General features: G+C 47.7%; 1 protein-coding gene across 1 annotated transcript in view; it reads right to left on the bottom strand.

Annotated features, from left to right (window-relative positions):
* Positions 1-8,476: 8,476 nt before the first annotated feature.
* LOC105465802 (TBC1 domain family member 5) overlaps positions 8,477-21,199 on the bottom strand; it is a 570,286-nt gene continuing 557,563 nt past the window's right edge. The window contains exons 23-25 of the mRNA XM_011714415.3: positions 19,091-19,170; positions 18,112-18,273; positions 8,477-12,579 (exon numbers count right to left, since the gene is read on the bottom strand). Of these exons, the coding sequence (XP_011712717.1) occupies positions 12,286-12,579; positions 18,112-18,273; positions 19,091-19,170 (536 nt within the window). The 3' untranslated portion in view covers positions 8,477-12,285. The remainder of the gene's footprint in view (positions 12,580-18,111; positions 18,274-19,090; positions 19,171-21,199) is intronic.

Below are 21,199 nucleotides of genomic sequence, written 5' to 3'. Positions count from 1 at the left end.
CTTTTCATTATTATAATGATAGTATTCATCATGACTCTGTCTGAACTCTTTTATTTACCTGAACCAGTGACCAGATTAGAAGCAGCTGTGAGAGGAGAGGAGCTGGGGTAGGGAGGCGACAGGCAGGAAAGGCGACACTAAACTGTCAGCTCCATAAGAACATATCCTTTTTTTTTTTTTTTTTTTTTACTGCTGCTTCCCCAGTGCCTAGAACAGGGTCTGAAATACTCAGTAAATATTGATTGAGTGCGTGTATGTGGACCCAGAGTTGTGTCCATAAAACCTGTACACTAAGCCATAGGATGTACCTGTGCCTTCTTGGATATCACTAACTAGAAATACTTGGAGACAGACTACAGTTTTATGGCCCTTCTGCATGGGGATGGGACACACCAGCATCTGTCGGGCACTCACCGTTAGCCAGGCCATACACTCATCCGCTTCTTGCTCGTGCCCTGAGAGGCAGGCAATGCATGCCCAATTGCAGGTAAGAGGATGGAGGTTCAGAGACGTGCAAGTTGCTTAAGGGCACGTAGCACTTGTGTGAGGCCGAGGCCCTTCTTGCACCCAGATCCACTGGCTGCCCAAGCCTGCACTCCTCGCATTGCACATCTTTTCCATGCAGACCCCTTGCTTTGGGTTTGTAATAGGGACAGCTGTATAAATTGTGACGCATGGACCAAAATTAGTTGGAGTTTTTTTTTTTTTTTGAGATGGGATCTCTGTCACCCAGGCTGGAGTGCAGTGGTGCAATCATGACTCACTGCAGCCTCAACCTCCCTGAGTCCAAGTGATCCTTTCATCTCAGCCTCCTGAGTAGCTGGGACTACAGGCATAAGCCACCACACCTAGCTAATTTTTAAATGTTTTGTAGAGATGGGGTCTCACCATGTTGCCCAGGCTGGTCTCAAAGTCCTGGGCTCAAGTGATCCTTCTATCCCAAAGTGCTGGGATTATAGGCCTGAGCCACTGCACCTGGCTTAGTTGGAAATTTGAAATTAGATTTATGCAGGAGTGTCTAGGTTATTATGACGTCTGATTCATCTCTTCAAAGACAGGGGTCAGTGTCTCCAGTGTCACTTTGGGCCATGCATCATGAACTGAGTCACAAGTTATAGGGCTATTTCCCAGGTGTTTCTGAGAGAAGAGTACCAGACCCAGAAGTGTTTTGCAGACCTGTCAGGGCTCAGATGACATGAGCAACAAGAATGCGGCAGACCTTTCCGGGGGAGGAAAGGTGGGAGAGGAAGGGTGACCCGGGAACATAGAGGATCTTTCACAGCAGGTGCCAAGACTCTAGGTCCTCCTCTTACATTCTGGTGAATGATCATTGTCACCTGGCTGGAATTTGTGCAAAATTGGCTGCATTCTGGGAAAAGCACTTGTCAAATCCTCCCAGAAAAGAGCCTGGAGCCAACATGTCCCTCAGAAACCATCCTCCTGGCCTCCCTAGAATGCCTTCTGCCCCTGGACACCTGAGCAGTTCTTATTTCTTTGCATAGATTAGGAGGATATTCCAATCTATTCTGCATTAAAAGACACTTTTTTTTTTTTTACATGCTTCTTCCTCTGACAGCTATAGCTTCAAGCAGTTCTCTTTTTAGCTAAAAAAGCTTATCAACTATGTGACCACTGAACTCTATACAATCTACAGAGTTGGTTAATATTATGGACACTTCTTTAAGGAATCATCTGAATCTTTAAGCTGTAGGAATTGACCCATTAGTGGATCATGAGATTAATTTAGTGGGTCACATCCAGCACTTATGAAAATAAAATAGAATCAAATAAAATAGGGGAGGAGGTATCAGAATGAGCAAGGTATTGCATGCAGTATGAGGATGTTTGTTTCATGAGCCTTCTGTTTCAGGGTGTGTATGGTGTGTGTATTCAGGGGTTAGGGTATGGCGGTGGAGGCAGCTGACTAGCTAGCAAAGCTGTACTCCTCTACACAGTATCAGTGTGTCCCTAGGAAGGGGTTGCCCTTGTGTCTGGGTAGGCTGCTTGGTGACTTGCTTTCCTAGTGGAGTGTGATTAAAAATGACACTTTACTTCTGAGTCAAGGTGGCTCTGACATTGGTGGGAAAGTCCTAGAGGATAGAGCCTCAAAGTGGCTGGGTCCCTGAATCACTGCATGGAGGAGAGTCACACACAAACCAGGAAGCCTCACTTTGATACTTAAGTCTGTGAGAAATGGACTTCTCTTGTTTTAAGCAACTGACATTTTGGAACCTGTGTGTTATATAGCAGCAGACACAATCCTATTTAATATATCATGGAATATATTTTTAAGCCAGTCAAATTTCATCATAAAATGTATTTATTACTGTGGGGTCTAGTCAAAAAAGTTTGAAAAAAGTGCCAGCTCAGCCAGGCGTGGTGGCTCATGCCTATAATCCCAGCACTTTGGGAGGCCAAGGTAGGTGGATCATGAGGTCTAGAGTTCAGGACCAGCCTGGCCAAGACGGTGAAACCCCGTCTCTACTGAAAATACAAAAAAATTAGCCGGGTGTGGTGGTGGGCACCTATAATCCCAGCTAGTCGGGAGGCTGAGGTGGGAGAATTGCTTGAAACCCAGGAGGCGGAGGTTGCAGTGGGTTGAGATCACGCCACTGCACTCCAGCCTGGGCAACAGAGCAAGGATCCGTCTCAAAAAAAAAGAAAAAAAAAAAAAAAAAAAAAAAAAAAGGAAAGCCAGCTCTACATCAGCCTCCTCATTTTTCAGATGGAGTGTCAGAGAGAGTGGGGCCTACCCACTGTCTCTTGGACCAGCTGGGACCAAACCCAGCCTACACAGGAGGGGTGGGTGATAACATGAGGCCTGGATCTGCTTTGTTCCCATGGAATCCAGCAAAGCGGATCCCCAGTTCGACTTCAGCAGGCACGTCTCTCACCTGTCTCTGCCACATCCACTTTGCCACCAGGGGACAGAGCTAACATCTGGCTCTGCTTCCTGCAGCCTCCAGCCCCAGAGCAGCTCAGGGACAGGAAGGGTAAACTCTGCCTGGCCTTGCTGAGCTAGTTCTCGGGGCTCCCACTGCAAGCTCTGTGGTTAACGCCTCTGCTGACAGCGGACAGGACAGACTTTCTCTGAAAGTCTGAGTTTCTCTGAATCTCTGAGGTGCAGGATTCTCAGAAACCCAGTGGCAGCCTTGCCACACACCACTGCTGTGACGCTGGGTGAGTCACACACACGCCCAGGAACAAGCCTCCATATTTTGTGACAGGGTGAGTTTAGTCCCTGGTGCTGGTGCTGCACGGTAGATGGAAGCACAGAGGCTGCTGCGATCATGCAGAGCTTGTCACTTCCAGGAGTTGGAAGCCACCCAAATCCTGCCATTCAGGTGCTGGGGGAGGGGAAGTCCTGAGGGGCAGAGCTTTGGGGCTGTCTGCACACATGTGGCCACATCAGCCCAAGGCTTTGCCTTCCCCATCACCAGCCCCCATGGGGAGACTGGGAGGAGTTAATGCAGGTGACAGCCAGACCAGGGCCTGGAGTTTGACAGGCTTAATCCCCTTGCAACACTCCTGCAAGGTGGCCAAGCTAGGCATTTGCCCCAGCCCCACTCCCCCATATTAACGATGGGGAAATGGAGCCTCCCGAAGCTTGCTTGTCTTGCTCATAGTCCCCTCTTGATTGGCTGACAGTGGGCTAGATGGACCCCTGGCACCTTGAGGGTGGAGTCAGGCAGGCAGGGCTCAGGGCACTGGTGTCTGATGGACACTAATCTCTCTGAATGAATTGGGGTTGGTTCTAAGCGACACTGGCTTCTATCTTTCCCCAACCTGTAAGCAGCCTGGGATTTGATCAGAGTTGATTATGACTCTTTCCCCAGGGGTGATGTTTGTGGGAGGAGCAATGTTTATGGGAATGAAAGCAAAGAATGACAAAGAGGTTTAGGGAAAACCTGATACTAGCTGGTCCTCAAGATCTGGGGAGGAGGAGGTTTCCATGCTCTCCCCCACCCCACCGTTCTGGGCTCCCAGAGTCATCTACTCATCTCCTCCTCCTCTACATACTCATATTCACCCCTCACACTCCAGTGGCCCAAGCTCAGTCCCTTCAAGGGAGGCTGGTCTAGTTGTGTCCCTCCCCAGGGGGAAAGGGAACTGGGACTTCCTGAAGGGTCTCTGCCACATCCTTCCTATCTGAAATTATCTCACTTATGCATTTACTGGGCATTGCCTTTCTCTCCCACTGGATTGCAAGCTCCCTGAGGACAGGCATCTTATCCATCTTGTTCACTGCATGTCTCCAGCCCCCAGCACAGTGTTTGGCACATGGTAGGTACTCATAAATATGGGTAAATAAATAGCTAAGGCTCAGAGTCCCTCTTTTCAAGATAAGAAATGCAGAATCTGGACTTGGACATGAATACATTCAGCAGAAGGCAGGGAGGTAGGACAAAGGCCTGGAGAACGTGTACAGTCCTAAGATGGGAGAGTTTGTAAGAGATGGGTCCTGCTAGTCAGAGTATCAGGAAATAGCCACTGCTGCATAACGACCTTCCCCAAAATTTAGTAGCTTAAAACAGTCATTTAGTTTGCTCACAATTTTGTACTTTGGGAAGGGTTTGATGGGTATAGCTTGTCTCTGCTCTGCACAGTGTCGTTGAGGCCAAAGGATTCACTTCCAAGATGGTATTGTAAGTTGTTATTGACTGTTGGCTCCTCTCCACAGAGCTGCTTGGGCTTCCTTGCAGCATGGTGGCCGGGTTCCAAGTGTGAATGTACCAAGAGACAAGAAGTAGTTCCCATCTGAAGCTGCATCATGTCCTCCATATTCTACTGGTTGAGAAGTCACAGAGCCAAGATTCAAGGGCCTCTTTGATGGGAGTGGTGTCAAAGAGTTTTCGGGTGTGCTTTAAAAACACACCTAAGGTTTCCTGGAAGAGAGGAGTGAGCAGCTACACATATTGCAGGGTTTGGATGGGGCCTGTAAGCTCCCTAGTATGGCTGGAGCAGCCTTAGTCTACCACCGGATGACTGAGGCCTCACTCCTGCTACCCTGCAGAAGCCTGCAATGTGCATGGCGGATTACAGTCTCCAAAAGCGGCCGCAGCACTTCCAGTCCCACATGTTCTTCTGGAACATTACTCTCCCCATCAAGAAGTGCTATCGATTTTCATTCCCCTTGAATCTCCATGGGCTTGGGACTACCTTGATGAATAGAATGTGGCAGAATTGATGCTTCTTGTGACTACTTTGATGAAGAGAATGTGGCAGAACTGGTGCGCCTTCTGAGGCCAGTCATAAAAGGTGAAATGGCTTCCACCTACCTGCCTTCCCCTCAGACACTCGTTCTTGGATCCCAGCCACCATTCTGCAAAAAAGCCCAGGCTGCATGTAGGTGCTCTGGCTGACAGCCCAAGCTAAGGTCTCAGCATCAACCATTGGACATCTTAGTAAAAGACCAGCCTTCGAGTCTTCCAAAGACCCAGATAACAGGGGTACCAATGACAAATCATCCCCACTGTGCCCTACCTGCATCCCTGCCGCACACAAGCCATAAACATCATAAACTGTTGCTGTGTGACACAAAGCAAAATATAACAATAGGACTTTGGGAAGCAGTTCCATGCGCAGGAGTCTGGTGGAGCCTCACCACAGAACAGGTTGGCCACTGAAGCTGGCATTCACCCCTGTAACCTGCACGGCAGGGAGAGGTGTTGTGGGCAGAAGAAAGGGCAGGTGTTCAGCCTTGGGCAGAAGGGTTGCCAGTGGGGCTAGAGCACAGCCCTGTGGGAATGCGGTGGTCAAGGAACCACCTGTCATCCTGAGGGTTCAGAGGGACTCTTGGTGGTATCTGCTTCCAGGAGAGGGGGTGAGGAGGTGAGCTGGAGTCAGAGGAACAAGGCCACTGGCCAGACCTGAAAGTGGGAACAAGGCCTTCTCTGTGGTGGGATAAGAAAGGGTCTGACCAAGCTGTGGGATGGTCCAAGGGCCAGGAAGCTGTGCATAGACCACTGGGCCCTGGCATTGACAGCTGGGTAGCTCAGGACCAGGGGCAGAGCTGAGGGCAGGAGGTAGGGATGTTGAGGGCCAAGCATGTTGTCAGAAAGGCAGTGAATGATGATCTCTTTACAACATGGCCTTTGTTGGTTGTCCTGCCCTTCACAGCACTCTCTGGGGGACTGGGTGTGACATCCGCTGCAGCCCCATCACTCTTTCAGTTATACTTACACCTTGTTAAATATCCCTTCACTTTTCTGAGTCTGACACATGGGAGGGGCTCCTGCTACCAGGCAGCTGCTGGAGTTAAGCCCAGATGATGGGTCGGTGGCATGCCCTCGGGACCCTTCCGGGGCTCCACAGCTGGCACAGCCCGGGCACTCTCTGGTGGTTATCACTGAATGGCTGGGCAGCATCAAGTCCTTTGTGAGGGGCCATCCCCATCACTGCAAGTGCCTGTGGGAAAACACAACTGCCTGGCTGCTGTAAGTCCACCCCTCAACTCGGTTTCTACCATTTGCTGAGCAGGAAGTGGGAGTGCCCCACCACAGAGGGCAGGTGGCAGGCTCACGCTGGGCCCCGCTCACCCACTCACCTCTGTGGTCTCCTGGAACCCCTCCCAGGCTGCATAGAGGATTTCCTCTGGGCTACCTTAGTATTTAATTTTTTTTTTTTTGGTGTTTGTTCCTAATATAGAAACAAGTCTCTTCCAGCCACTCCTGGCAATCTGAGGGGCATTTTGTGTGTCCCCAGCACCTGTGCAGCCTCACACTTTGAGGGTATCCAAGCACATCTGCTGGAGGAACAAGTGGCCCAATATTGAATGGGCCCTCTGGGTCGGTGTCATCTGTCCCCTCTCACCAACAGATATGCTGCTCAGAGTCCAGAAGTTACTGGTGATGCACACATGTCCTTAAAAGGCTAAGAATGCTGGCTGTGGCAGAGGCAAACTACTAAATGAAAAGGAGCCTCAGTAGCTCTTCCAGCAGGGCCTGACCAGCTGTGGGTAATGTTCACTTGTGAGAGGGGGCAATTCGGCAGGCCTGGGAGCAAGAGCTCACACAGAGGGCCTGCCCTGGCCCTTGAAGAACCACAGACACCGGGGCGGCAGCCTCTCAGCACAGCCCTCATCTGTGAGGACTCTGGGCCCACCTGACAACCTGCACTCTCTTCCCACCCACCCCCGGCCTTGGTAGGGGGTGAGCCAAGGACAACGCTTCTGCCTGGAGAAGGGGCTCAGGAAGAAGGGTGTCTAGGGTGTCTTAGCTTCAGTTCTCCAAGAAGCTGACCCTGAGAGAAGATTCGAGAGCAAGTGGAGCTTAACCCTGCAGGGAAGCCCTGGGAAACCACCAGCACTCACACCAGGGTGGCTCCACCCAGGGGCTAGGGGCCTGGGGCATTATGCCCCGACTCCTCAGCCTATGGCTGAGAGCTGCTCCCAAGAGACGGCATTCCCTCACACTTGCTAGCGACTTTCTAGGGCCAGGAGCCCAACCTCAGGTGGAGAGGTGCAGGGAGGGCAGGAGGAGGTTCCAGAAGCAATGAAGTGGTCACGCTCAAGGGACATGAGTGAGGCACTCCTGGAGGCCAGTGGGGGATGCCAGTGCATGTGTGGCTGTCACTGGTCTGAGGAAGCTGGGGTCACCCTCACTAGCATGAGCCATCTGAGGAGTGTACCAGGCCCTCCAACCTTTTGATGGTAGAACCTGTGGGGAGGGGCTGTGCCCACAAGCGGAAAAGCTACTTGCTAGCTGGGCTGGGGACAGAGGCCCAGGCTAGAGATGGGCCCAGGTGCAAATTCTAAGCTGCCATTGGCATCAGGGCTCTGCCTAAGCTATAGAGATCCCCCTCCCCATCCCTCCTAGTTTGTCACTTAAGAGTATACTCATCTTTCCCCCATCCTCACCTGTGGCCTTTTCACCAATCTCACATTGGATTGGTGGAAGTGTGGCTACCAGGGCAAACCTGGTGCTGATGGATAGCAAGCCATTGGGGCCGCCCCTAAAATGGTCTCTTGGACCAGTGGGCTGAGCAGGGCTGCCTCAGGGTGGGACCCGGGCCCCCCAGCAGCCTCTGAGGTCCTGGCTGTCAATGGTCGGGGTAGGACTACATGACCTCCAGGGGCTCTTCCAGAATTAAGCATCATCTTTGAAACTGTCAGGCATTTCATGGTATGTCAGGCTCTGTGCTAAGTACTTTCAATTGTTATCCTCTTCAATCCCCACCACACCCTATGAGCTAGGTGACTACTATTATCTTCCGTTTGCGGATAAGGAAACTGAGGCCCCAGAAGTTAAGAAACTAGCCCAAGGTAGGAAGGGTATGTCAGAGTTGGGTGTGAGCCCTGGGCCAGGCCTAGGACCTGCCCCGTGGTGCAGTGAGGCTGGACCACAGTGCTGGGGCTGGTACATGGTTCCATTGTCCACTCCCCGCCTGACGATGCACTCCGAGGGACTCCTCTGGGCCGGGCCTGATCAGCACCTTGTGCCCCCATGCATGGCCTGAAATAAGTCAAGCTACAGTCTCAGTTTCACATTAGTCTTTTATTATAACCATATTGAATGGGATCGCTTTGCCAAAAGGAGAAATCATTTCTTAAATCAATATGAGTTATAGCATAAAGATGGATGAGAAAAAAGCGATAGGACATAAATGGCGTCACTGAATATTCCATCAATCAAATGAATTGTGCCACTGTAAGAAAAACTGCTATGACAGCTTTTACATCAAAGTGGTCTCAAGCCTGTTTATACCAACTTTATACATCTTTATAACACCATAAAAAGAGAGCTTTAGAAAGTAACACTGAGAAAGCAGTCTGGCCTTTGAGAAGGAAGCCTGGCTTGCCAGGTGCCATCCTCAATGCATCCGGCCTCTTCCCTCTGCTCCACAGCCTCCCCAGTGCCCCTCCTCTGGACACACAGGGCAGGGGCCAGGGGCCAGGTGTGTGTCCGCAGGAAAGAAGGGATGGAATTGGTTGTAGCCGCCACAGAACGGCCACTCTATGTGGGGACCTAAGTCCTCCATACACACTCCTGTTCTATAATGAACCCCTGGGGCAGTTTCTTAAAAAAAAAAAAAAAACATAAAAATCATGTGCATCAACTCTGACAGGTTATTATTAGGATGCCAGCATGACTGCCACAGAGCTTGCTATTTGTTCAGCATCTCTGACAAGGAGAGGAGGCATTCCCGCATTCCCGTTGAGAGCGGCAACTGACCCCCAACTCCCTGAGGCAGCTTCCTTAGCAAGCCCAGGGCTGACACACGAGAGTCCATCGGTCATCTGCAGACAAGGCAAATCACAGGGAGGTCCTGGTTTATTTTTAGAGTCACATTCCTTCTGCAGTGATATTATCTCTTTCCAGATTGCAGTTACCTCTGAACATCAGCAGGAGGTCAGCTTTGGCAGAGTAATCCAGTGTAACTAAATGTTTAACGTGTTATCTGACCCTGTGGCATACACTCAAGGTAAGGCAAAGTAATTAGACTTGCTAGTCTGTAACTCTCACACGTAATGTACAAAGCTAAATTTTAGCTCAAATTCCAATCTGATCAAAGAGGAATGCATAAAACACATAGGGGCATATATAAAAAAAGGAGATGATGATGGGAATTAATCTAAGCTTCATGTATACAAAATGTATTTAACTGCTAATAATCAAAACATAAGAAGAGTTCCACTGATTACTACATTTGTTAACAAAACACAATATATTCAAGATTTAAAAAATGTGCAAGTAAACATAAGTATCTGATAAAATAATAAAAGGAACACATATTCTTTAATAGCACTGTAACTAATAAAATTGCAAATAATACTCAACTATGAAGAATAAAAAAAAAAACACTTAAAAAACAAAAGGCAGTAATACAATTGTCTGAGTATGAGCCTGTGGGAATTTGAGGCTGGTACTGCCCATGACCCACTGTTCTTGTATGTCTCTCTCCTCCCAAGAGGGCGTGAGCTTGTTGGGGGACACAGAAGCACTATCTCTGAGTGAACCCATTGGTCCTCACATGCCACCAACATAGGAGCACAGGATAGAGAGGACCACGAGGACCTGCCTCTAGTGTGCAGCAGGGCTGGGAGTTTTCAGTAACTATTAAACATCCAGCCAACTGCAGGGAGCCAGCGGAGAGCCTTATTGGCATGGTGGGTGCCTAGTGACTCTTGCAGGGCCAGAGACCTCAGCTATCATGACTCTAGCTCTAGGGCAAAGGAAATACTAGAAGTCAGCAGGTGACAGTGGACCAGCTGCCCAGGGATGACCAGCTTTGTGGTCCTTTCCAGTCGATCCCAGAGCCCTGGCGGGAACAGTTCTACACCTCTTACCTGAGAACTGAAACACTGACACCTTCCCAAGGTGCGAAAGTGACCAATGGCAACCCTGCACAGCTGCAAGGTCACTCACTGTATGGGGGCCCCGTGGCTTACCAAGTGTTGTCATAGGGATATGTGCTTGGCAGCAACGTACTCAGAGGTGCTGAGAGGAACACTCAGAGCCAGAAGCCAGGGAGCTACTGTGTGCATCTGCCAGGCAACTGCCCAGTGGTTGAAGGCCAGACAACCTGTTGTCTGGCAAAACCACAGTTATTATTCACCTTACATGCTGATGTGGGAAGAGGAGATTTCCCTGCTAGAGTTTAAGAGCAAACTGCAGAGCTAATGAGAACCCTCCTCTCTCCAGTAGCTGACTTGAGAGGGAGTCACCATTTTCTTGGAGGGCAGGTGGGAAATCATGTCATTATCACATTTGTCTACACAGATACATAAGGTGAGCAGTGGGAGGGACGTAGACAGTGTCTGCTCCTCTATCCTGAGCTTTCACTTGTTACCATGAAGGCCTCCACTGCCCAGCTGCCTCGCCATCCTCTGAGGACAGGCTCAAAGAGTCAGTCATCCCTGGTATGGCTGCTCTCCCTGATGGAGGCGAGACAGGCACTGTGTCCCTCTGCCATCCTTACCCATTCCTGTTAGAATTCCTGCGCAGGCAGAGGAGAGGAAAAGCATCCTTTCCAGGGAATCTTCTTTAAAGAGAGAAACAACTCATGTGATGCTCTGTGCCCATGATGGTTTCCTAAGGTGCTGACTGACAAGGGGGAGAGTCTCTGCAGCCCAGGAAGGCACTGGCATGTCAGACCCGGTCCTGGCGGTGGTGCCCAGGATGCAGGTTCACAGATGAGCACAGGCCCTGCAGTTCCTACATTTGACTTCCAAGAAGGGAGGAGGTTGTGCAGAACTCCTGCATCCTCTTGGCATCTGGAATGTTCTCTAGGTATCCTTATTCCCCACAGAAGGGACTCTAGGTCCAATTCTCTAAGTCTTGTGACTGCTACTTTAAGGCCAATGAGGAATTCTGACTTTGGGTGGGAACGAACTTGGGTTTTTCCCTTTACTCCTCAGTTGACAGGTGTATATATACAGCTCTGAAACCAGAGAAACTTGACTAGAAAACTGTCTGAAAGATGTTTATCCCATAAAGTCAAGGCCACATTTTCCATCTGAAGGATAGTAATATTCTTATATCTTTTGAAATCAGTGCAGCAAAAACTGGCTTATAGTAACCTTGTTTTCTGACTATGAAAGATTCTAAAAGGTGAAATACAATTGTTTAAGGAGAGACATTGATGGCCTAAGGACTGGAGATGCATTCTTTAATACATCAAAAAAAATCTGATGCTACATCGCACCTAAATATGATTCCTAAGTTTAGACCCTGTTTGCAGAGATCATTATAACTTTGAGAGGTCAGTAATGGGTTTGTTTTTTTCCCCCCAGCCCTGGAATCCACTAGTTCTAGTTCATTCTATCGCATTTAGATCTGCGATATGGCTTCCCAATGCAGGAATAAAGTAGGCTTAGACAGATTTCCACAGAGGAAGCTTTCTTGGTATAAACCAATTTTCCTATGTCTGGTGCTTTGAGGGATAGAAGATAGGAAAAAACTATTTCTCCTCCTTCTAAGTATAACTGATGGAGTTGCCACACATTCTTGGCTGGGAGGAAGGGGACAGAGGAAAAGTGTTTCTACTTTTCTAACTGTGAGTGTGATACTGGGTATGTAACTCAGCTCTAACTCAGAGCAAGAGTCGGGTAGGAGTTAGGTAAGGGCCCAGAAAGCCCTGTCTGCATTTGGCAAACCTAAGCCTGTGTGCTTTGTGGCCATATATGCTTCTCTCTAAGGGGTTTCAAAGGGCTAGACCAATGCCAAATGCATGCCGGGAAGGAAGCAGTGGTTTCAGAAGGGTCTCCACTGGGCAAGCCTCAGTCTGGCCTTGGGGCCACTAAAGGGTGGCTGGATCCCTGTGGGGCAGGACTGGGCACTGTGGTCAGATGTCCAGGGGACTCACAATGGTGAAGCCAGAGTCCTTGCTACTGTCGTCATCAGGGCTGGAGCTGGGGTTGCTGGAGGAAGCTGAGGCTGGGCCCATCAGCGGATCTGAGAACACCAGTGGGGAGCAGGCTGGGGCCTGGCTTTTCCCAGAGGAGCTTCTGAGGGTGCGAAGAGGCTGGGCCTGGCCAGAGAAGGAGCCCCTGGCACTGCTCCCATCATCTTCTTTGGAAATCAGGATGAAGTCATCGGAACTCCCTCTATCGGTGCACCCTGGCGTTTCTGAAGAGGCCTGTGAAGTGCAGTCAGAAGTACAGGTGGATGAAAGAAGAAACCGGCAAAGAACTGAATGGAAGGCCCTGTGAACTGGGGGACGCGCTGTGAACTGGGGGAAGCTAGGCCACCTCAGCCTACATTCGATCTTGAAAGACGCAGTGTTTGACCTGCTGCCCCGAAGCCCACGCATTTACCAGTGGTGCGGTGCCAGCAGCATCTTGTAAGCCCCTCCAAAGCCAAATGCTGGCTTCCCTGAGGGAACAAAGTAAAGCTCCTGTTTGACAAGCTTCAGACGGAGGCAGTGCCTGTGCTGCTGGGGAGAGCCAGGTTCAGGAGCTGGCCAACAGGTTGCAGGCAGAATCCCTACCAGCCTCATGTGGGACCCTGCCACGCAAATCACCCATCCTTCTTGAACTTTAACTTTCATCTGTGAAACAGGGATAAAGACAGTGTCTTCCTCCTAATGTGTTGTCATGATATAGTGAGATGACATGGGCAGCTGCTGGCTCCCTAATGTGAGCTGCCAGATCTGGAGTGATTTTATTACTGGCTAGAAGGATAGCTTTCAGAAGGCCTGATGTATTTCATCTCATCTAGATCTCATTGCTAGCTCATCTTGGGTATGCACATAGGGGTCTCCTGGAGCAATGGTGGTAACCACTAGGTTCTATGAATGGGAAAACCAAGAATGGCAATTGCAAAGTATAATGGCAAAAAGTATAGAGATAGAATTGCTTTACTCAACAATTATTTTCTTTTCTTTCTAAGGAATTATGAGTAGCTTTTTATTTTTTAACTTAATAAAGTTAACATCCACGAACACAGGTAAAGGTTTTGGGTTAGCAAAGCCATAGTTTGACCAAGGACATCCAGTGCCAGCCTGGCAGAAAGAATGCCTCACCCAGTGGTGCTGTAAGGTGATGTAGTGCCCACACCTGCCTCCCTCACCCTGCCGGCCTACCCTCCCCACAGCGTGGGTGGAGTCTCGTGCTGGGGTCTCCAGTCTAATGAGATATATGGAGACCCCTGACTGGAAGTGTCTCCTGAGTCCTTGGGCCTCCAGACTGGCATGGCCTCGGCCATCTGTGGGCGCTGTGGGCTGTGTGCAGAGCCAAGAAGGGGAATGAGTAACAGTTCTCAGGAAAATCTGGCCTTGAGCCCTGACTGACAGGCCCCTCTCTAAATCTCACGTCCTCCTCAGTGATGTAGGGGGCGAGTGGCTAAATAATGGCTCGGGAACCTTCCACCTCTAATGATTCACCAACCTTTAGGATATTCAGTTGGAGAACATAAACAAAATTGGCCTTTAAGATCACAGAGCTGCAACAGGCCTTGAGGTTCTTCATCTCAGGTTCTAAAGCTGCTAACATTCTATCAACACATTAACTCCTACACAAGCGAAGAAAAACGTAGCACGCGGTAATCTGGTAGCAGGGGATGTGATCTCAAACGACACTGGAGCTGTTTGGTAGAGAAGGACTGTCTTTTTTCTGAGTTGGAGGAAAAGAACTAAAATCTCTTCCCCATGACTGTCTCTATATAAGGTGCACCTGGTAAGAGCCGTGCTGCCTTTGGGGAGTGCACTGAAAGCTGTTGGGGAATCAACAGAGGCCCCTGGGTTTGACTTCTTCCAGAGTGTAGACACTTTGTTCACAGGACAGTTGTCCTGCACTGTAAACTGTGAAAATCTTGACCTCTCACCACAACACAGGGCTGGAATGCTACTTGGTGGAGCTTATCCTAGGTTGAAAATAGAAAAGCACGTTCAGCAGGGCCTAGTTTTTAGAGTGGTGCCTCTGCTTCAGAGATACTGAGATCACTTATTCTCCTTTAGCTTATAGTAAAGGTGTCAGTAAGATTCTGAAGTGGAGAAATACTTTTCAAAGCCCATGACTAAAAGTAAAGCTAGTTTCTACCATTACTCTAGGTATTTAGCATGCTTCCCCCAGTTCCTAGATGAAGGTCACAGACTGCCTTCACAGACAAAGCAAGTTAGAGCTGACAGGTCCTTAGCAGGCATTTTCTTTTACTGACCCCTCTCCTTGCCCCTTTGCATTACAGATCAAGCAAACAAGCCCAAATAAGAGACCTGGTAGCTTGGTCAATGTCACAAGGCACAACAAAAGACCCCACTCTTCTGGACTCCCACCTATAATTTTTTTCTAGATGCAGAGCTGACTTCTTTATGGACTTCTCTAGCAGCCTTAACTGCTATCTGGTGCCATTTATAACATTTACAGAAGTGTTGTAAATCCCTAGGTCAATCCTCTCTTTTTACCAGATATGGGTAAGTCTTACACAATTAGAAAAGTCTTCAACCTGTCAGTCCTGCCTAAAACTAGCCAGGATCATCACAACACATATCCCTCTTACCCACTGTCTGCCATCTTCCCAGTCCTACCCCATTTCACAGCTTGAGTTTAGGATGGTTGTAGAAGCAGGTGAGCCCAACTATAGACCAGCACTGTTCAACAGACATTTTCCATGATGATGGAAATGCTCTCTATCTGTGCTACTCAGTACGGCAGCCCCTAGCCACAGGTGGATGCCAAACACTTGAAAAGTGGCTAGTGTGACTGAGGAACTGAATTTTTAATTCTATTGAAATTTAGTGCATTTAAATTTAAATAGCTATGTGGCTGGTAGCTGTAATAGTAGACAATATGCGGATTAAAAGAGGGGACCCAAGTACCAAAAGGGCAAGTGATGTGCTGGCTGACTCATGGACCCAGGGTCCCACAAAGTCTGCCTTCTACTGTAGTTGATTTGAGTTAGTTCATCAAATACTTCCCAAACGAATGTGTGAGGATAGATGCTGAGAAGGGAGGGAGAGCGTGTAGCTCTTCTCACTCTATAGAATACAATTTCACAAGACTGCTGTTTTCAGAGCTGGAGGTAAGATTTGCAAACCAAACAGAAAGAACACGATGAGCCATGTCACACCAACCTTACAGTGAGGAGCAGGGCATGTGAATTCCCACAATGGAAGAACACTTTCACAGTTGCTTTTGAGGAAGGGCATCGGCAGGGGGACCATGAGCCATGTGTCACTAGGCAGGGGAGCCTGGTCCTTCTGCACTATCTTTTAGACATTATTTACTGATTAACCAAGAAAGCAACGAAAACCCATCCCTAAGTTAGGAATGTGCTATGACACAACCCATTACAAACCCAACATGTGGTGCTTACATCTCCAATGTGTCAAGAACCTGCCTAGCACTGCTCCCCTAGGCCCTGGCCCTCCATAACTGGGAGCTCATGAGAGCAGGGGATATATCCCATAGTCTTGGACAGTAAAACCAGTTCCTGGCACAGCAGGCCCTGGAAGCCTTCAGAACTCCCACTTGGCTCTCTTGGGACGCATGTTCCTGGGTGTAGCCCGTCCACAGCCCTCTGTATCTCTTCCCACAAGCAGTGAGGAGGAAAACCTAGCCAGCTCCAAGCACTGATGAGTTAGCTCCTGCAGGAAGAAGGTGGGTACTTGGCAGCTATCTCATGCCTGGTAGACCCCCGGGGCCTTTATCAGCCTAGCCCAGATCCTTGGGTTTTGCAGTGGAAGGCCCCATGCACTTGGCTTCTTTCTGACTTGCTTGAATTCAGGAATTCTCTCAAGAAATCTCAAGATTTCCCTGAAGGAGAGAGGAGAGCACTGCTTCTCTGTTTCTCTCTTCTTCAGTAAAACCTTTTTCAGGAGTACTGGCTTTGTATAAACTGCTAACAGCTATGGGGAAGGGCCATGGCAGAGAAGAGGTAGAGAAGATAAGCCATTTTATTTTCACTTGTGGGGTCTCAGCCCCAGGAAGGGCAGACTGTGTCTCAGAAGCACATGCAGAGGTGCAGTGTCTCTCTTGGATGCTGCACGTGATGGGGCCCTGCCAGAACAAGGGCGCAGTTTCATTCACACAGACACACCTCATGGCTAGCTTATCTTGGGTATGTACGGCGGGGTCCACCGGGGCAGCAGTGGTCATTGGTAGGTTCTTACAAATACAGAAACCAGGGATGACAACTGCAAAGTATAACCATTAAGTTTTAAATTTAACAAATTCATTAGTGGTTTTAAAATATCTTTTTTCTGTAGCAAACTGACACACTCAACTAAAAAATTATGCTAAGGTTTTAAATAAAATTTTCAATTATAAATGCATTGTGGCTGGGCCTACACTCAGTAATATTTGAATAAGTAAATGATTATTGAAAAATAAAACATCTGTGCAAGGAAGGAGAATCTGTGAGGAAACGAATGAAATTAAACTGGCAGTATCACTGTTGCATTCATGTGGCTACAAATGCAGAGCCAAAGCACTCCATGAACATTTCATACGGCCTCAAGCGGAAGTCACCCACGGAGTCTCTTCTGGAAGAGCACCCTTAAAACTGAAAAACATTCCCACTCAAATGTCATTTTGCTGTTTTAAACTCACACAAAAAATAAATAATTTACAAGTGTCTGAATGCTAGTTTTTGAGAAAGTGACTTAGATAATATTTTGCTAATGTTCATTTTCCAAGATGAAACTTTGTAAGCTGATTTAAAAAATATTATTAATAATTTAAAATATAGGTGGGAAATGAACAATCTCTTTGTCTTATCGGATAATGGACAGCAAGGCAGCATGGTGGGACTGAAGCTTACTGGGTTGGGGCAGGGTTTCTGAAAACATAATGCCTGGCAGGCTAAGTGCCTCTGGCCTCGGAGCCTGTGTGTGTCTCTCTGACCTTCATTTTCTCACTGGTCAAATGAGCAGGCAGGACTAGGCACATAAGGAAGCTGTAGGAAGATCCTTTAGTAGCTGGGAAATTCTGTGGTTCTGTGATAAAATAAATGATATACAATGTCGACATCTGAGAGTAGGGGTCAGCACACTATGGCCAAATCCAGCCTATGGCCTGTTTTTGCATGGCCCCCAAGCTGAGCATGGTTTATATATTTTTAAAGGCTTGTGATAAAGCAAAAACAAGATACAAACACACACACACAGAAAAAAACAATATGTGACACAGATGACCGTATGTTGCCTGCAAATCCTGAAATACTTACTCTGAAGGCCTTTACAGACCCCTGCCCCAGATGGCAGACATTAATGAGAAGTCCCTCCCCATGAAGGCAAGAAAGTAAGTTTGGCAAAAAAGGTTCTAGCAAAGTGAAATCCACTTGAGATAGCATTAGGAAAGCGTAGACAGTACTTCCTAAAGGGGAAAAGAGGCATCAACTGGAGGCAACTGACAACCAAGACAGAGATCCAGCTCTCCCATCCCACAGAATGGGCATGGCAGGAGGCTCAGGCAACACTGCTGCATACACGTTTGTAGGGCACTTACCGCATGACTCTAGGAGACACTTGTCTCATCAGTATCATTGTGAATGGCACCCCCTGCAGCACAGAGTGCACAGGCTGCACAGCTCTACACGGCACCTCCACAGCTGAACTTCACACATGATAATCTGAAGTAACTTTGATAGGGTTTATACGATTCTTAACTTTGAGGAACTTATGTGAATGTGCTCCCTTTGAGTTAATGTAACACGTGCATCAGAGCTTCTGTACCTGTTTAATGACCCCAGACATTTGATCGCTCTGGCCCTGGCCTCGGCCCTGGCCCTGGCCGCTGGAGCAGTAGTGGTTGTCCGCGATGGTGATCTGTTCGTTCTCTTCGGCCTCTAGCTGGCTCTGGTTAAAACGCAGGGAACCTTTTAGAATGTCTTTGATCTATGTTCAAAGAAGAAGAAAATAAATGAATAAAATGGATGAGTTTGTTTTCAGATGCTAGCTAAATCTCTCAGACATTTAAACTAGCCGTGCCATCCATCATTTTTAATAGTATGAATATTAGTATTTTACTATAAGAAACAAATAATGAGAAAAAATCTAATTTTATCAAAGCTGCTGGCTTAGCAGTGAGCAAGAAAAACGTCAGGACATTTAATAGCCAAGTTCTCGCAGGGTCACATATGGGAGTCACATACTTAACACTATCTTAAAACAGGAAGCATAATTTGCCTCCACACCCACTCCCACTGCACAGCTTACTCACTAAAGTGGCTCCACCTGAGCTGGACTGTTCATAGCATAGGTAGGCATCTGGAAACAGCATACTCTTTTTCACTGACATTTATGTTTCATTTAGATCTTCAAGGCTTGGGTCAATGTGGTCCTTGAGGGCCTAAGGCCTGCTGTAGGTACTAATTATGACTTGTGCTCCAAAGACATTCATGAATTCATGGATGAATGACTGAATATGATGCTGGTCTACCCACACTAGCTTTGGGTAAGGAACAAATAGAATGGGTTTGGTAAGAGGAAGGAGAGGTGTGGAAAATGGAAAACCAGTGTGGGTTGCAAGCTAGTCAGATATAATCGTTAGAAGGAACAGGGGGCATAAAGAGGTGGAGATGCAGAAGGGGCTCTGTCTGGGAAGAAATAAGGGTTAGGGGGATGCTGGCTCTAACATGGTGCTACATGCCCTGGGAGTCCGTCCCCACAGCAGGAGGGACACAAAGAAATAGTGTCAGAGCAATGCATATACCTGTTTTAATCCTGCCAGGGAAACCAGAATTTGATCTTCTTTTTCCAAATTTTCTTGTAATATCACATCTTGAATATTTACTGAAAATAGAAGAATGACATTTCATAACCAATGCTCCGAGCATAACCTACCTGCTGCCACACTGTAACTTCAGACAGGCTTGGGAAGTTTTCTGCCAAATCTCACAGCAACTATTCCCACAAAGGATGCTCTGCAAACTGCAGATGGGGAAGCTGCAGCGTTGAGTGGAGAGGGCAGCACTAGGCCTGATACACACAGCCTCCCCTCCAACATTCCATGAATGTGCTCTCATCATGACAGATGTGTCTTCACTTCCAACAAGAGATCTGGGTACCTCTTGCTGACATGATGTGGCCGACAGCCTGGGCCATTCATCTAATCTCTAGGAGGAAGCTTTTCAGCCTGGGCTTCCTATATAGCCTCATGGGTCAATGATGTTACCTCACCTCTCTCTAAAGACCAATTCCTTCCAGGTGACTGAAATTAATAAAGAAACTGTCTTTAAGGATTTATAACATAAAACATGTTGCCATTTCAACATGATAGTAAAAATGAGAGGCCAACCTCATGGCACTACAGGTTGTCATTAGATGACAGTGTCTATGGAGTCTCCTCTAGGAGACTTAGCCGCCACATGAGAAGTCTTTCCTCCAGACCTGATCTGAGGAACCCACCAAGCCAGCTTCTGACCATCAGGCTCAGCACTGCACTGAGCTGCTTGCCTGTCGGTATGTTAAACACTCAGTGGTCCTTAGCCTTCCTTGCTTTCATCTGCCTGCAGGGATGCACACAGCTCTAGCAGGAACTGTGGCATTCTGAGGCAGGATTCTCACAAGGAGCCGGGGTTGGGAGGAAAGCCTAGTTTCCTGGGGATGTACAAGAGAATGTGTTGGTGGAGGAAGGGAGGAGAGCACAATTAAAACACATTTTTAAAAACATGCTGATAGATACACCAATCTGAGAATCACTACAGTGAGCATGTTCACCCTCCATTAACATCTGCTTTCTTATTCTTTGTGGTGTAAAAAAATGCCCCACTTATAATGTCTTCCATGCTACATTCTTAGTCACTCACTTAAGATTGTTCCAGTTGCTACGGGACTCCTGGATTCCATGCTTGGCTCCGTATAGCTACTAGGGCTAATATACCACTCCTCACTTGCTCAATGCCCTGCACTGGCAGAGGCAGGGTCAGTGCACTGTGCCCTTGGCCTGGGGGCTCCTGCTCCAAATCTATGCACACAGGCTTTATTGTTCAACTTTCCGCTTCAGTGTTGTCTCCTCAGAGCAGCTTTCCTGCCCACCCAGACTAAAGAAGCCCCTAAAGGACTCTCCAGTCTCTACCATACCATCTGTTTTACTGTATTTATAAGCACTTGTCACTGTCTGATGCATGTATTTGCTGGTTTATTCACTGTCAATCTCCCCCTAACAGGATATAAACTCCGAGGTGTTCTTGCTCAGAGCTCTATTTCTAGCCCTCAGAATAAATGCCTGGTGCATTACAGGTACATGATAAGTATTTATGGACTGATGGAATGAATTAATAAATGAACATGAAAAAACATGCTTGGAGCTTGCATATCAAAACAGTACTATTCTAAATATTTCCAAAAAGTATTTCCAGTAAGGGACAGGGCAAACACTGATACCATCAACATGCCTCCAGCCTGATAATTTATTAGAATCTTCAGTAAGACTAAATTCATAAACCAGGGTGATAAGTCTTCTTACATACTGTAGCAGAAAAGCAACAGCTTTTACTTATTGAGAAAACTTGACTGTAGTTTTGGCTATTAGAATGGCCTGCTACAAAACAAGAAAGCAAGCTGAATGGGAATGGAATGACAGATGTAATCAGAGAGCAAATGTTTTTGGTTTCCTTAAAAGCCTGTAACAATTTGTTTTCTCTCAATAAAAAAACAAAATAGAATCCACTCAACAAGACATTAACAATAAGCAACTGCAGAAAATTCACAAGAACCAATTCTGTAGGTCTTTTAGAGCAGCAGTCCCCAACCTTTTTGGTACCAGAGACTGGTTTCATGGAACACATTTTTTTTCCCACAAATGGTGGGGGAAATGGTT

This window comes from Macaca nemestrina, chromosome 2 (genome assembly GCF_043159975.1).
Source record: "Macaca nemestrina isolate mMacNem1 chromosome 2, mMacNem.hap1, whole genome shotgun sequence".
NCBI lineage: Eukaryota > Metazoa > Chordata > Mammalia > Primates > Cercopithecidae > Macaca > Macaca nemestrina.
This window is presented reverse-complemented; position numbering and strand designations above follow the sequence as displayed.